We start from the raw sequence: 13,587 nt of genomic DNA, 5'->3' as shown, positions 1-13,587 counted from the left end.
ACGACCAAACATCCAACATGATCTGACTAACGTTCATGAAATGTGGGATATGAGAACTCAGACGATTTGTGATAATGGTGTGTGAAAGGTTATGAGGGGTTAGCTTCTGATTACGCTACAGTAAGTAAAATAACTTTGAGGCAGATTTTGATTAGGCAACTTGAACAACTTTATTTAAGGTTAGGGTTGAGGTTACAGCTTTGTTTAAGCAAGTAAAACCATAAAAATAATTTGAAATTATTAGAAATTTGAGATTCTTGGCTTTTGGTTACGTTTAAATTGTGGGAAAAACCTGGCAAATGTATTGTATACTGTATATCCATACGCATTGCCAACAATAACAACTTAGCTTTTCTTCAGGTTTATACATTGTCAGACAAAAAACAATTTTCAATCTCTTTTTTTCATGTGTAAGTAAAGTAGTGGCACTTTAAATAACCATATATGGATTCATACCATTTTTTACAGACATTTCCACGAAATACAGCTTAAAATGAAGGATAAAAGTCTGCATGTCTAGTCATGCTCATATAAACTTGTGTACTCATGTACATGCATATGTTCATGTTCATATGTGTTTATGATGCTGCTGACATCACTCACATGGCTGACATCAATCACTAGCAGACATGGGACAGATGTTAGCAGTGGTCCAGTAGACACAAATGAGTCCTAACAGCTGGAAGAAGAGATCTCTGAAAGGACGATAAGGGCAAAACATCCCCCGGGATACTATCTGTGTCCTTAGACTTTCCCTGCTGTTAGGAAAGCCTCTGCTACAAGGCTTTAAACACTCCAGGAGGGTTCTGTCAGAGTGCTTCCCTACTTGAGATGACAGTCAGAACAAAGAAAGGCTCAAGGACACAGTCTCACTCTGGCTCTAAGTTTTCTTTTCAAAAAAATGTCTTGTTGTTGGAAAGGAAGCCAGGAGAGAGGGAGTGCTCCCCTTGGACAATAAATTCACCATAATACCCCTGTATCGCCTTCATCCACACCCATCTACTATCCTCTACTACTGTACCAAATATGGAGACTTCCTCTCTCATGTTTGGGTTCATGGCAATAGGCTGATAGACAAAATACAGTCCGTCTCAAATAACCGCTTTCATTAAAGCATAGTCCAGATGTATCATTTGACTCCAATGTTGAACATCCAGGGATTTGCTAATTCAGACAAATGAAAGCAAAACAATAATATTTAAAGGGTCGGTGACAGAGGGGTTTTCTTGCCAGAGATCATTGGTTGTGGAACGTTTGACACAAAACTGAGGTCGATGGCGGTTACAACAAACAGTCCAGCTAACATTTCTCTTAACACTTGGGACAGCTGCAGAATAGCTCAATATATTTCAGAGTTTGTTTTTTTAAACCTAAATTTAAGCTGATGTAAAGATAAAAGGTTAAGGGGTGCTCCCATGGTTTAGGGGTTGAGATGCCGACCACAAACCTCAATGTGCCTTGTTTTAATCTGGTTGGGGACCTTTATTGCATCTCTTTCCTAATAAAGGCATGAAAATGCCTCAAAATAATAATAATAAGAAAAATAAAGAAAAAAAATGGAAACATTGAAGCAACAGTATGTATACAGTACTGTACCAATTTCAAGCCCTTTGCGATTTTATTCATTTATAATATGTTTTCAGAGACTAAATATATCTGTCATGTCATAATGTGCTGGGTAGTCGAATTTCTGGATATCTGGAAGATAACAGTCTCATATATCCTGTGCTGCTTACACTGATTTCGAACCTTTTTGCCAACAATTTCCTCTCCAAGGCCATAATCAGAAATCTGACGCTTGTGAGCACTGCGGAAACCATGCTAATGCGAACTGAAATGAAAAAAAGCCTATTAATAGAACAGTGAAAACCAGATGTAGCCAACTGCAGGATGTAAAAAAAATGATCTCACTGCAAAGAACAGAGGCATGGGTTGGGTCAGAGAAAATCTGATAAATACAGATGTGACTGTGTGTGCTCACATCACTCCACAGCGTGCTGGCTTACTGTTTGCCACTGTGGCTAAACAGAAGGTTCACTGGCTCTGTGGTTCCTGTAATGTTAGACTAAAACCAAAGAGCTTCTGATTTGACCAAAGATACCTTTCTGGGTCACTTTGTGTGCTTGAGTCTTTGTGTGTTTAAGAGAACGCCCCGACCAAATGCAATTAGTGTGAACCCACTTAAGACACATGGTACTCTTAATTTACCCGAAGAGACAATAAAACCTTCAAAAGGAAAATGAGATTGGAGACCAAAAGAAAGATGAATCAGGGCTAGTCATAATGAAGATGATGAAGATTGCAATGATAAGAATAATGATGACAATAATTGTGTCAGAGGGATCAGTGATGTTCACTGTAATCCTTTAAGAGTACAGACAATGAGCATAGCCCGTATATCATTGTTAGTCAAGACCTCATCTTTCCATTCCTCTCTCTTCAGGTCCAATCCGGGGAACAGGCTGATTAGTCTAACGCAGTGAAGCAGAACCAGGCAAAGGGAGAGCAGTGTATTGATTGTCACAGTGACCTTTCCTTTGCCACTGTTCCAGAGAGATGGGGGGTTGCTGTTCTTTAAGACTCTGACTCACCAGCAGACGACGTGGCTAGAGACAGGAACACCACGCTCTGCACGGATGACATTCATTGCTTTCGCTCACTAGATTACAATCATTGTGGTCTCAGTGGGGTGGCACCAACCTTTAGCTCAGCCCTCCTAAGTAGGGGTGGGATGATAATCAATATAATTCACCATTTTCATAGAAATGGCTGCCTATGATCATGGGAGGGAGCTCCTTTTATTGCAATAAAGCTTTAAAAATAGACACGTAGTCATATTATTTCACTAATCTAGAATTACGGAGAGAGAATTCTGTGATCGTTTTGGCCATGGTTAGTTTGATATTTTTTTATATCACACTTAAGATCTGCTAGTAGCACTATAGTGTGATTGTATTAATCCCTGGCAATCAAATAGGCAACACAATCACCTTATCAATCATCAACGTCTGGGTTTGACAGTACTTCATCAAATCTTAATATGGTATTAATCCACTTATTGAATCTGAATTCTTTCAAATCTCTTATAAAATTTATTTAGGTGTAACCTACAGCTATGCTAAACAACCAAAGCAATAAATAACAATGTCTAAGTGCAAAAAATCAATTAACATTCAAAGTTTTTAGGCATTTAACATTTGTGTTTTTAACTAAAGGATGACCTGAATGCTTTGTACATTTTGTAATAGTAAAAAAGATTAAAAAACAAATAAAAATAAAAGTGAAAAAAGATAAGATATTCATTTCACAGGAAGCTTAAAGAACACAGAATCCATTTTACCATGTTTTATGTGTGTGTATGTGAGTGCAAGTACCACAACACCACTGAAAGTGGTGCTGTGTTGCTGTGTAGTGTGATAGCACTTCAGAAGGCAATGAAGCAGCTGAATGTAGATATTGGCAACTGGCTAAGACTGTGTCTGTGTGGCATTAGTGTGTGAGGAAGGAGCAGGAGACACATACAGTAGATATGCAGTGTGGGGGATTTAACTGTAAAACCACTTCTATTGTCTGGAGCATGGTTTGGTATAACAGTTGGAGATGGCAAAGGACAAGGAGGGCAGAGGGGTCTGTGGTTGAGGCGTGTGCCAATAATGGCAGTTGCAGATCTATATTTGAAACAGATCTTAAAAAGCCGGTCAATTCTTCTTAAGTGAAGTGGTGGAGAGAAAAGAAGGAGGATGTGGAGGAAGGAGGTAGTAGGATCAGCAGGGGAATACAGGGAATAGACATTATTGGCAGTTAAGACATCCGTGGAAGGAGTGGGTAACCACATGAGGCCATGGGATCCAGATGGGACAGAAACAGGTATGGAAATGTTTAATGAGTAGATAAATAAAAGAAGAGGGATATTCATGCAATAGGAATTAGGGGAAAGTCGAAAATCCAAAAAAGTGATGTGATGATTGTTCTACAGCAACCTCTTACAAGTGATTATAATCCTAGAAAGCTCAGCAGGGAATGCCAGTAATTACAGGTCGGGGACAGAGCTCCTAGACCTCTGATAAACATCCAGCTAAGCACACACAACCAACAACACACAACTAGACAGCATTGGATGAGCAGAGCATCAAAAAAAATACACTTAGCCAACACATAAACATTTCATCCACAGTGCATGGCAGGCCTGCCAGCAGGAGAAAACCAACACAGCACAGTGGCCTTCGTAGTAGGGTGAAAGAGAAATGAAAAGATGAATGTAGCAAACGGTTTAGATGACAATAGTGGAACAGACTGTCCTGGCTTAATTTCTACTGCCAGTATTGGGATCAAACAATGGATGTGAAATTGTGTGCACACAAACACACATTAAAAAAAAAGACCAGTACACACTAGTACAGAGTAAAGAGAAGCAGGCATGCAACCATAAAGTTCATAACCTGCCAAGGAAAGTGTGTCAATAATGCTCTGCTCTACCAAAACTGCTGTCGAGGTACCTTTAAGAGAAGACTGTCAAAGTGTAAATGCAACTGAAGTGGAGCAAACCGCTCAGACAAAACAGCTTTTGTGGTCAGCAAAAAAGAGTTTAGAGCAGCAACTTTTCATCAAACAATTAATCAGCAACTTTTTTACTGTCTGAATATCACATTTTAGTCATGTTTTAAGCAAAAATAGCATTTGCTGATTTCAGCTTCTCTAATTTGAGGATGTGATGGGTTTTTTTGCTGGACTGTTGGTTGGACAAAACAGGATATTTGAAGTCACCTCCAACTCTGGAAAAATTATAACAATATCTTTTCGCAAATTTCTAACATTTTATGGACAAAATTATTCATTGAGAAAATAATCTTCAGATTGATCAATAATGTAAATAATCATTTGTAGCAGCCCTAAAAGAGTTAGAAATGAAATTATCTGCTTGCATATAAAAATGAAAGCACATTCATACTAACTGTCATTCTTATAGTAGTTCCCTGTACTATTGCGCCTGTTTCCTGCATGAAAACTGAGACTGGAATAAATATACAGTGGATCCTGGAGAGATTTGATCATCTTCAGATGATCAAATCACTCCAGACTGGGAAGCCCCTCTATTTCCCCCCTTAGCTTCAGTCACACAAACCACCTCAAATGGGTTTTTATATTATGTGAATTATCTCCTCCAAGGGAGCAGAAGGTTGAGATAAAGTGAGGTCTGTTAGCAACTCACTGGATCAACATCAGAGATGGGCTATTGGTGATGTGATGTGGTGCGGTGCAGATGATCATACTGCTGATTCAGCTAGCTTGGAAACCAGAAACCAAAGACCCTCGATCCCCTGCCTCCATGCTCAACCATACTCTCTCCAACTTCCCTTTAATCCTCAACGACCCCATGCATGCCAGACGCACACAAGCCATCGCCACGACTGTCTGCCCCCAAGCTCCTTACCGTTGGGGAAACCACCTCCTCATTTGCAAACTATCGTCACTGCTCACCACACCTCCATCTCTAATTTAACCAGAAACCTCACGTTTGGTGCCAAGCGAGTCCTGCCACAGGATGAGCCCTTGTGTAACCTCCAGTGCTGAGCTTAATTCGAACTCAGTGTCAACATTACCTTACAATCAAGCTGCAGTCACGGTTCTCAAGACTTGAGGATGGAAATCAAATAACTGCACATTATGATCTTTTGGGTTTCCGTGCATGAAGCCAATTCAAACTGACGTGCCATGTATAAATACAAAAAAGGGGAAAAAAGGAAATTACACACACTTTCACTGGCGTGTTTCTACTTTAACAATGTTCAAAAGCAACAAGACTTAATTTCTCTCAAGAACAAGAAGATCTACTACATGTTTTCACACTGAACCAGCTTGGTCCTCATCTTAAACAAGCATATCCAGGTTGTGTTTGTCTTGCTTCTTTACCCTAGTCACAGCTTGTGTCTCATGTAGACTTCCCCTCCTCTTGTGCAAGTCACAATCGCAGTTTACTTCAACTGATAGGATCAGTGTGCAGACGAAGCAACCCAACAACAAACATACCCAATGTAAAGCTTAGCTGATAACCATACCCTCCGGTGCATCATGTCTAGGTCTAATCTGATTTTATGTATACAGATTCACGTGAGGGCATTATATTACATCTCCCGCCATCTCATTCATCTTTTGTGGTGGCAGACATTTGGTTACACGCTTCTCTGTGTCTACACTAACCCAGTGGTTCAGTAACTAAGCAGCCACGCAATCTGATGGGATCCCCGCCAGCATTTCTGATATCCATTCATCATCCATAAGACACACACCGTTTGCATGTTTACACACTTGAATCTCATTTTTCTGCCAGAGATGGGGGCGAGTTTTAAAAAAATAGGTTCACATACATGCGTGTATGCAGAGCGACCCTTTTATGTAGAGGACAAAGACAGGAGGTGGGAACTTGGGAAAATTCAGTGCAGGAAAATAAAAAACTTTGAGGTGTGAGACAAACAGCGTCGAGTTCAAAACCAAGAGTTGGGAGCAGGATTAGTGGAAATGAGGCCAGAGTCTTTTCAGATTCACTTTAATAAACAAGAATTTGTCACCAACACAATAGTAGAAAGATAAGGCAATGACTGCTCTCATTGTTATTATTTTGCTCAAATATAAGACACTTTTCTTGTATTGGGGACAGCTGTGGAGACAGCTTGTAACTGGTTATCAGACCATTAAGTTAAGCAGTCGCTGCACTGACAACATAATAAAGCTTATTAGGGTTGAATTTAGAGTTGTCAACAGTCCCTTTGTAGTCTATGATAAAACAGAATCTACAGAGCAGACTAGTGGAGCTGCTCCATTTTTGATAATCTGCACTTTAGGTGGCATAATGAAAAGGAATGTTTTACAGCTATGGGGAAATGTGTGAGTTTTTAAGTACCTCAGTACATAAAGGATAAAATAAGATATATCTAAACATCTTATCATTGTTGTCATGTCCTTAAGTGGTGATATAGAGTACATACTGTGAGTCTAAGGTATTGGCTGATGAGGGAGTAGGTGTACAACATGTTGCCTGTAAGCCTAGACCAAGAGCGACACCTAGTGGTCAGTAGAACAGAGACAGGTTTACTTTAACAGTTCAGCTCCTAACTTGCATGAAACATCAAGAATCAGTAAATGTATTTTCTCCCATGGACACATTAAAAACATGTTAGTACTGTGAGTTAGCCTAAACACCTGATGCCTTACAGACAATATGAGAAAATAAGCACAAATTTGTGCCAAATGGTTTATAGTAACATATTTTCCAAAGCAATGAAGCAATGCAAGATTTCCATTATTGGATAAGGTGAATCTGAAATGAAAAATATTTGCATATACAGGTTATATAGACAGACTCTGGATTATGTGTGTTTTGGTGATTTGATGTACTGCATAACATTTCTTCTTAGAAACAAGTGCCAGTCTCGCTCCTTGTAAAGACATAAACTTATGTTACGCTAAAAAGGAGACACATAGTGACAGAAAAGTAAAAAGGTACAACCGATATGAACCAATTACTGGAACTCTGAATGCAAATATTTTTCAAAGTGTAAGTCATGTTACATAATAAAACTATATGGAAATACACTAAATCGTTTTAATATTGTTAGTATGTCACAGTCAGGCAGCTCTGAGGTATGATTAATGTCTGAGAATCCTGTTAGATTTGATGCACTGCTTTATATCCTATTTATGATACAATCCTGACATCTAATCTAATAAGAACAGTGTTCTTATAAAAAAAACTGTTTTCCCACTACTCCCTGATGTTTTTTCACAATATTCCAGTTAAATAGCACAAAAAAAATCATCAAAAGCAATAAAAGAGATGTATCTGTAACATGTGTTCTGAACTGTTTTAGCCTGATTGAAAACTGATTGAGGTACTTTTGGAAAAATGTATCTTTGAATAAAAGACTACAGAGAAAATGAACAAAGTGCTAGTGAGGGTTTGGCAGTTTATGTGGCTCAGCTAAGAATAGGACTGTTGTCATTCTCATCTTCAACAGGACCCTCCTCTCCTGACAAGAAATTCTCTTGGTCTTTGTCATCTTTGGCAACATCCACTCCCATCAGACCCACCGTGCTGAAACAGTGGAAAAGGAGACGTAAGAGAGACACAAAGAAAACTTTCTCAATTCCAACTAAACAGGAACGACCAAGAGTTTCACTATACACACATACACACACACACACACACACACACACACACACACACACACACACACACACACACACACACACACACACACTGTAAGTATTTTTAAATGGGATAGTCATCTTTAAAATGGCTGCAACACACATGTTTCAACTTCATCAACATGATTTCTGAGTGTACATGAAATTTACATGTTTTTTGGGAAACCACAAAAGTAACACATTTGTTATCAGTTGAGATTCTTGACAACTCATGACCCAGTCAAACCCACTAAGCTCTTAAACACAGAGCATGCTAGCCTTGGCTGTTAGACTGTGATTACTGAGCCAGTTGTTTTGTTATTTAGTAACTGTCCACTGTGTAACAGAAGAAGCAGTGCATGTGACTGAAGTGGATTCACTCGAGGAGTTTTATGTTTCACGCTGCACCTCCCAGACTGACTCAGCATAACTATTTTGTCAAGTCAGTGTAATAAAACAAATGTAAGAACACCATTTAACACAGATAAGTATCTACTTTTTTATAGACTTTCCTCCATCTGTGTGTCACAGAGCTTTGGTATCGATTGTGTAGTAGTCAAAATACACCAGAAAAAACATACTGTACATGTCATAGTTTGGTTACTAGTTATTGCATGAAGAGGGAAATGGTTCGGTGGGAAACGCTGAATGTGGTGAATAAATAAAAGAGGAACTGAGAATTCTTGTTTTCTTAGTGCCTGAATAAATCAAGCAGAGCATTTCTTCTTTCCAGTTTGGCAAAACAGATGTTTTTTATGCAACTTGACCCAGAGTGCAGCTCTGCAGCTGAAGCAAATCCACACAGCATTAACAGTTCTGTTTTATTGATGACTGATCAGATAACTTTGGGTAGAATAATCCGTATTCTACTAAACACTGTATTGATGTTATATTATCTGTAAAATACAGAAATCGAACTTGGAAAAAAGAGTCATCTCCACAAGTAAGTCTGGTGTCAACTTGTGTTGACAGACAGCATCAAGACCAACAGCAGGTCCCATTAACTTGATAGTGATTTGGTGCTTTTATGTTTTGGAAATAGCCAACACAGCTTGTTGGCTCAATGTCCTTCAGTATGATTATTTCTTGAATGTTGGAGGATACTTGAGTGCACCACCAAGCAGGGTTTTGAAAAATGACTCCTGTTTGCAACAGGATAACATATAACATAACCTGGACAAAAAAAAAAAAAAATCAGGGCGCTGTGATGGATGACCTATCTCAAGCAAGTTTCAAGCTGCCACAAGTTGATTTTTATGATACAATGGAATAAATGCAAACCAGGAAATCAGTTTGGAAATGTATGGTTGTTTGCTTTAGAAAGTGGGCAGGAATTATGTAAACTATTTTTATTTTGCTGTAAAACATGCAAAAGCACTGGTATGGTCCTATTATGTCGTATTATCTACATAATAGTAAGTTCAGCATGAACTTGAACTTACCCCAAGAAAGACAAAGGGATGACACAGAGTCCTGCAGACAACAGGAAGACGAAGCCTGGGAACCATGATACTGTAGCAGCATAGATACTGTTGAAGACTGCGCTTGATACGTTGTTCGTTAGACTTTCCAGAAAGGAAAGACAGGCAAACAGAGCACCTGCAAAAACACACCCAAGGAGAGAAGAAAACAATTTTTAGGAAGTGATACGGGCGATATGTAAAATAAAACTGTTTCATTTCAAGATTCCTCTTTGCTCAAATGAACAGGAGCTTTGAGTGTCCTGTTGTGCATCGTGAAGTTGCTGGAACAAGCAGCTCTTAAATGGACTCTGACTCTGAGAACACAGAGACACAGCTCTATGGCTCCCAAAGCCCTAAACCCACTCACCCTGCTGAGACTTTGAGATGATCTTTGACATCATGGAGCGCAGAACAGGGAACGGCATGATGGACAGAAGCAGTGGCACCCTTACTGTAGTGAACAAAGAACAGAACAAAAACATCATATTATACAGTATAATCACATGATAATTCAAATAAAACGATGCAGTGATAATATATCACAATTACATTTTCTTATCTGTTTACAGTGCAATTATCTAGTAAAATACACAAGACAACCTGCCTTGGTGACATTTCTACAACTTATAAAGGTGGTAGGAAAGGTAGGTTCTGTCAAACAGTAACCCCTGCAACTAAGCCTATAACGTGTGTTTATGTAATCTTCTATTTTATATTACTCTTCATTCCACCCTTTACATATTTTTTCTAAAGATAAAATGTCTTGTTTTACACCCATTTATTTTAAGCAAAGCACTTACATTATAGCTATGTGTAATATATTGGATTATTATATTATTAATATTTTCTTACATATATGATGGTTAGCAAAACTGAGGTCTAGCGACAGTATCATTGTTAAACAAGGCTACAAGGCCACAAATCCTGTGCATAATTTCACAACACAATGTCTAGTGTCTGACATAGAAGGTGAAACTAATTGATGCTTCATTGTCCTCATCAAACTATTTAAGATTACTGAACTTCTCTGAAAACAAGGCAAGCATAAATGAAATCAGGTGCAGATTTTAATTCAGCTTCTACACACACACTTGATTTTTTTAAACCACTGATAGGCAAGGCTTGGGTGTTTTTTTTCACTGAACTTGAGATTCAACATTTTTGGTATAAGCATCACAGAACTGTAGCAATTGTGGACTTGTTTCTCACCTATAAACATCAGTAAAGTGGTCTTTGCAAACGCCGTCAGGATCATGCCAGATATGACAGACAGGATGCCCAACAGGACAATGAGCAGCTGTGGCATGCCACAGTATGTGAACGCTGATACTCCCATAAAACTGGCCAGGAACACAGTAGTGGACAGTGCTGAGCCGTAGCCAATCAAAATCTCAGTCCAGCACAGTGGCTCATTGAGCTCATATAGTGTCATCAAGGAGATCCCACCTCCATAGGCGAAGGAGAAGCTGGTGAAGATGAGTATCAGGAGGACTAAAACAGTTTTACACCTGCGGCTGGCCCCTACAAACATCTGGTAGACCCCATACAACATCTGTTTTGTGGCTGAGTGCTGAGGAGCCCCATCTAGAATAATGGCATCAGGAGGAGCCTTCTTCACAGTCTCTTCTAGGATGAAAATTGCATAGAGAAGGATCACACACTGAAACAACGCGGAGGTAAGGAAAGGCCAGTTAAAGCCTGCAGCTCTCAAGAAGTAGCCTGTTGATATTGAAGCTACCCCAGACAACAAGCCAATCATCATATCAAGTCCAGCCATGCGCAGCGTCTTCTGATGGCCGTCCTCACACAAGTCTGCTATATAGGCGAAACAGCCCCCCAGAAATGTGCCCAAGCCCCCAAACAGAGAACTAAGAAGCGAGGAACCAATGAGCAAGTAAATGTTTAGCTCAAAGTAGGACACTGCCAGGAAGGTCAGGGTGTAGATCAATGTGCCAATCAAAGGCAGGATGATGGTGATCTTGCGTCCTCCCCGGTCACTGTAGGCCACCAGCATGAGAGTGACAATCAAAGAGGGGACTGTGGAGAAGAGCTCTGTGTAAAGGGAGAAGAGAGACGCCTGCCTCTGCACCTCCTGGAAACACAGAAAGGAAGAAAAAGATGTAAAGTTATGTGGGGAAGTTTAAAAATATTGACTAGACTATTGACTGGTTTCAGGAGAAATGTTCCCCTGCAAAAGGTTTCTTCTTGTGCTTATTAATAGGATACAGTTCAGAGTACAAACAGAAGTGAAAAGAACCACACTGATCTAGAAAAACCTGTTTTAAAATAATCACTCTTGCACCTGTTGTACGATTGAGAGGTTTTTTTTCTATTTTTAAAACCTCACATGAAATGTTTGCAAATGTTACAAATCTGTGTTTGTTTCTCTATTTGTTTAACTGCTGTTGTTTGTATAACAGCTGTCAATATGATGGATTAAACTTTAGTCCCATGTCATTTTTTTTTCTTCTTTTTTTGCCAAGTTGTGTTGCAAGAAAGGGGTTGGAAAGCGTTATGGGAATATCTGCTTTGCCATTAAACTAAATGTTGAACATAGACATGGATAGTTCCTCATATGCACACTGTAAATGTGGAAAAACTTAACAAATAGCCTACATAGAGCGCTATTGTTTGTTGACATTTGAGCTATTTTTCTCACCCTTCCTCTTCCTTCTTCAGTAACACATTTACTTTCATATACACATAGAAAATAGTATGTCCCATTCCCTCTCTACAATTTGTGTGGGGATTTTCTCACAAAGTAGTGAAAGTAATAATGCCATTAATTATATTGAAAATGTTACACAAGGAGATCATGTGAAAAAAACAAATAAGTACTCACTCTTCCACCTTGAGTTACTAAAGTACATGTTCTTCCAAAACATCCAGTATTTTATTACTAACCTGATGGTAGCTCGTCTGGTTGCTGCTGCTGTTTCCTGCACATCTGGAGGTGTTGTCAGAGATAGGATAGGTGGTGTTGGTCAAGTCCTGCCAGAGCCTTCGGTACACATACTGCTGCACCAGTGGATAGATGAGAAAACTGGAGAAAGCGTACAGGGCTACCACAGGCTCCACAAGGAAAAGACCCTTCATTTTCAGTGGCTGCAATATTCCCTGAAAAAGATTTTTTAAACAGAGAATAAATTACATACAATAGACTTACAGATGAACATGAACACAGCTGGATCTGAAGCACATGGCAGTGTATAATTAAGGCAGTGAATTTACAGTTTTAAAAAATATAACTACTAATCCAATTGTACAGGTAGATAATTAGATTATTTCAACCTCCAACGCTTCAGCTCACAGGTTGCTATTACTATAATATCCACACAGTATTCCTCATTTACAAAAATGATCACAACAAGATAGGGTCTACGTGGAGATATTGATAACATTTACTTGGTTGTTTTTACCTTCTGCTGATCACCAAGGACACATTTTGCACATACATTTTGAATCCAAGATTATCTAACAGTTTGACACATAAAACTAAACTGATGACCCTGCAATATGTACAGTTTGTACCCGTGAATACAGCAGGCTGCAAGAATGAGCCGGGTCAGGTCAATATTCAGATTACACGGAAGATAACAGCTCTACCTTTTAACTTATTTACGTCTTGGATGTTGACAAGGGCATGTGGTATAACACCTACCTTTTAGATAGCCGCTTAGATCATGTTGTACCCAATGAGTTGTACCCTACAAAATATTACTGTTACGAGACGGGTGAAGTAGTGCTGTTCAATGTTATGAAACGTTGAAGTCCCGCCCCGCAACGTATACGATTGGACAGAGAGCCTCCAACACTGCGCTTATTCGATGGGAGGAACTGTCAGTCATGAGTAAAGGTGGACGAGAACATTTTGTGCCTTCCGTGTCATCTTCGTTTTATCATTTCGTATAATATTAATTATATATCAACGTGTATTTGAAAT

General features: G+C 39.2%; 1 protein-coding gene across 1 annotated transcript; it reads right to left on the bottom strand.

Annotated features, from left to right (window-relative positions):
- Positions 1 to 6,528: 6,528 nt before the first annotated feature.
- Positions 6,529 to 13,415, bottom strand: si:dkey-5g14.1 (lysosomal proton-coupled steroid conjugate and bile acid symporter SLC46A3). Its single transcript, XM_067608207.1, has 6 exons — positions 13,306 to 13,415; positions 12,549 to 12,761; positions 10,854 to 11,736; positions 10,012 to 10,095; positions 9,624 to 9,780; positions 6,529 to 8,089 (listed from the first exon to the last, which is right to left on the bottom strand). The coding sequence occupies exons 2-6, from the start codon at positions 12,738 to 12,740 to the stop codon at positions 7,972 to 7,974; spliced, it is 1,434 nt and encodes a 477-aa protein (XP_067464308.1). The 5' UTR covers positions 12,741 to 12,761; positions 13,306 to 13,415; the 3' UTR covers positions 6,529 to 7,971.
- Positions 13,416 to 13,587: the final 172 nt, after the last annotated feature.

The sequence above is a fragment of the Thunnus thynnus genome, chromosome 13 (genome assembly GCF_963924715.1).
Source record: "Thunnus thynnus chromosome 13, fThuThy2.1, whole genome shotgun sequence".
NCBI classification, from domain to species: Eukaryota; Metazoa; Chordata; class Actinopteri; order Scombriformes; family Scombridae; genus Thunnus; species Thunnus thynnus.
Note: the sequence above shows the minus strand (reverse complement) of the source record. Positions and strands in the feature narration are given on the sequence as shown.

Coding starts and splice junctions, on each gene's coding strand:
- si:dkey-5g14.1 (XM_067608207.1), bottom strand. CDS start 12,740: ATGAAGGGTCTTTTCCTTGTGGAGCCTGTGGTAGCCCTGTACGCTTTC. Junction 11,737..12,548: donor ACCAGACGAGCTACCATCAG/GTTAGTAATAAA, acceptor CTGTGTTTCCAG/GAGGTGCAGAGGCAGGCGTC. Junction 8,090..9,623: donor ATCCCTTTGTCTTTCTTGGG/GTAAGTTCAAGT, acceptor CCACTGTTTCAG/CACGGTGGGTCTGATGGGAG.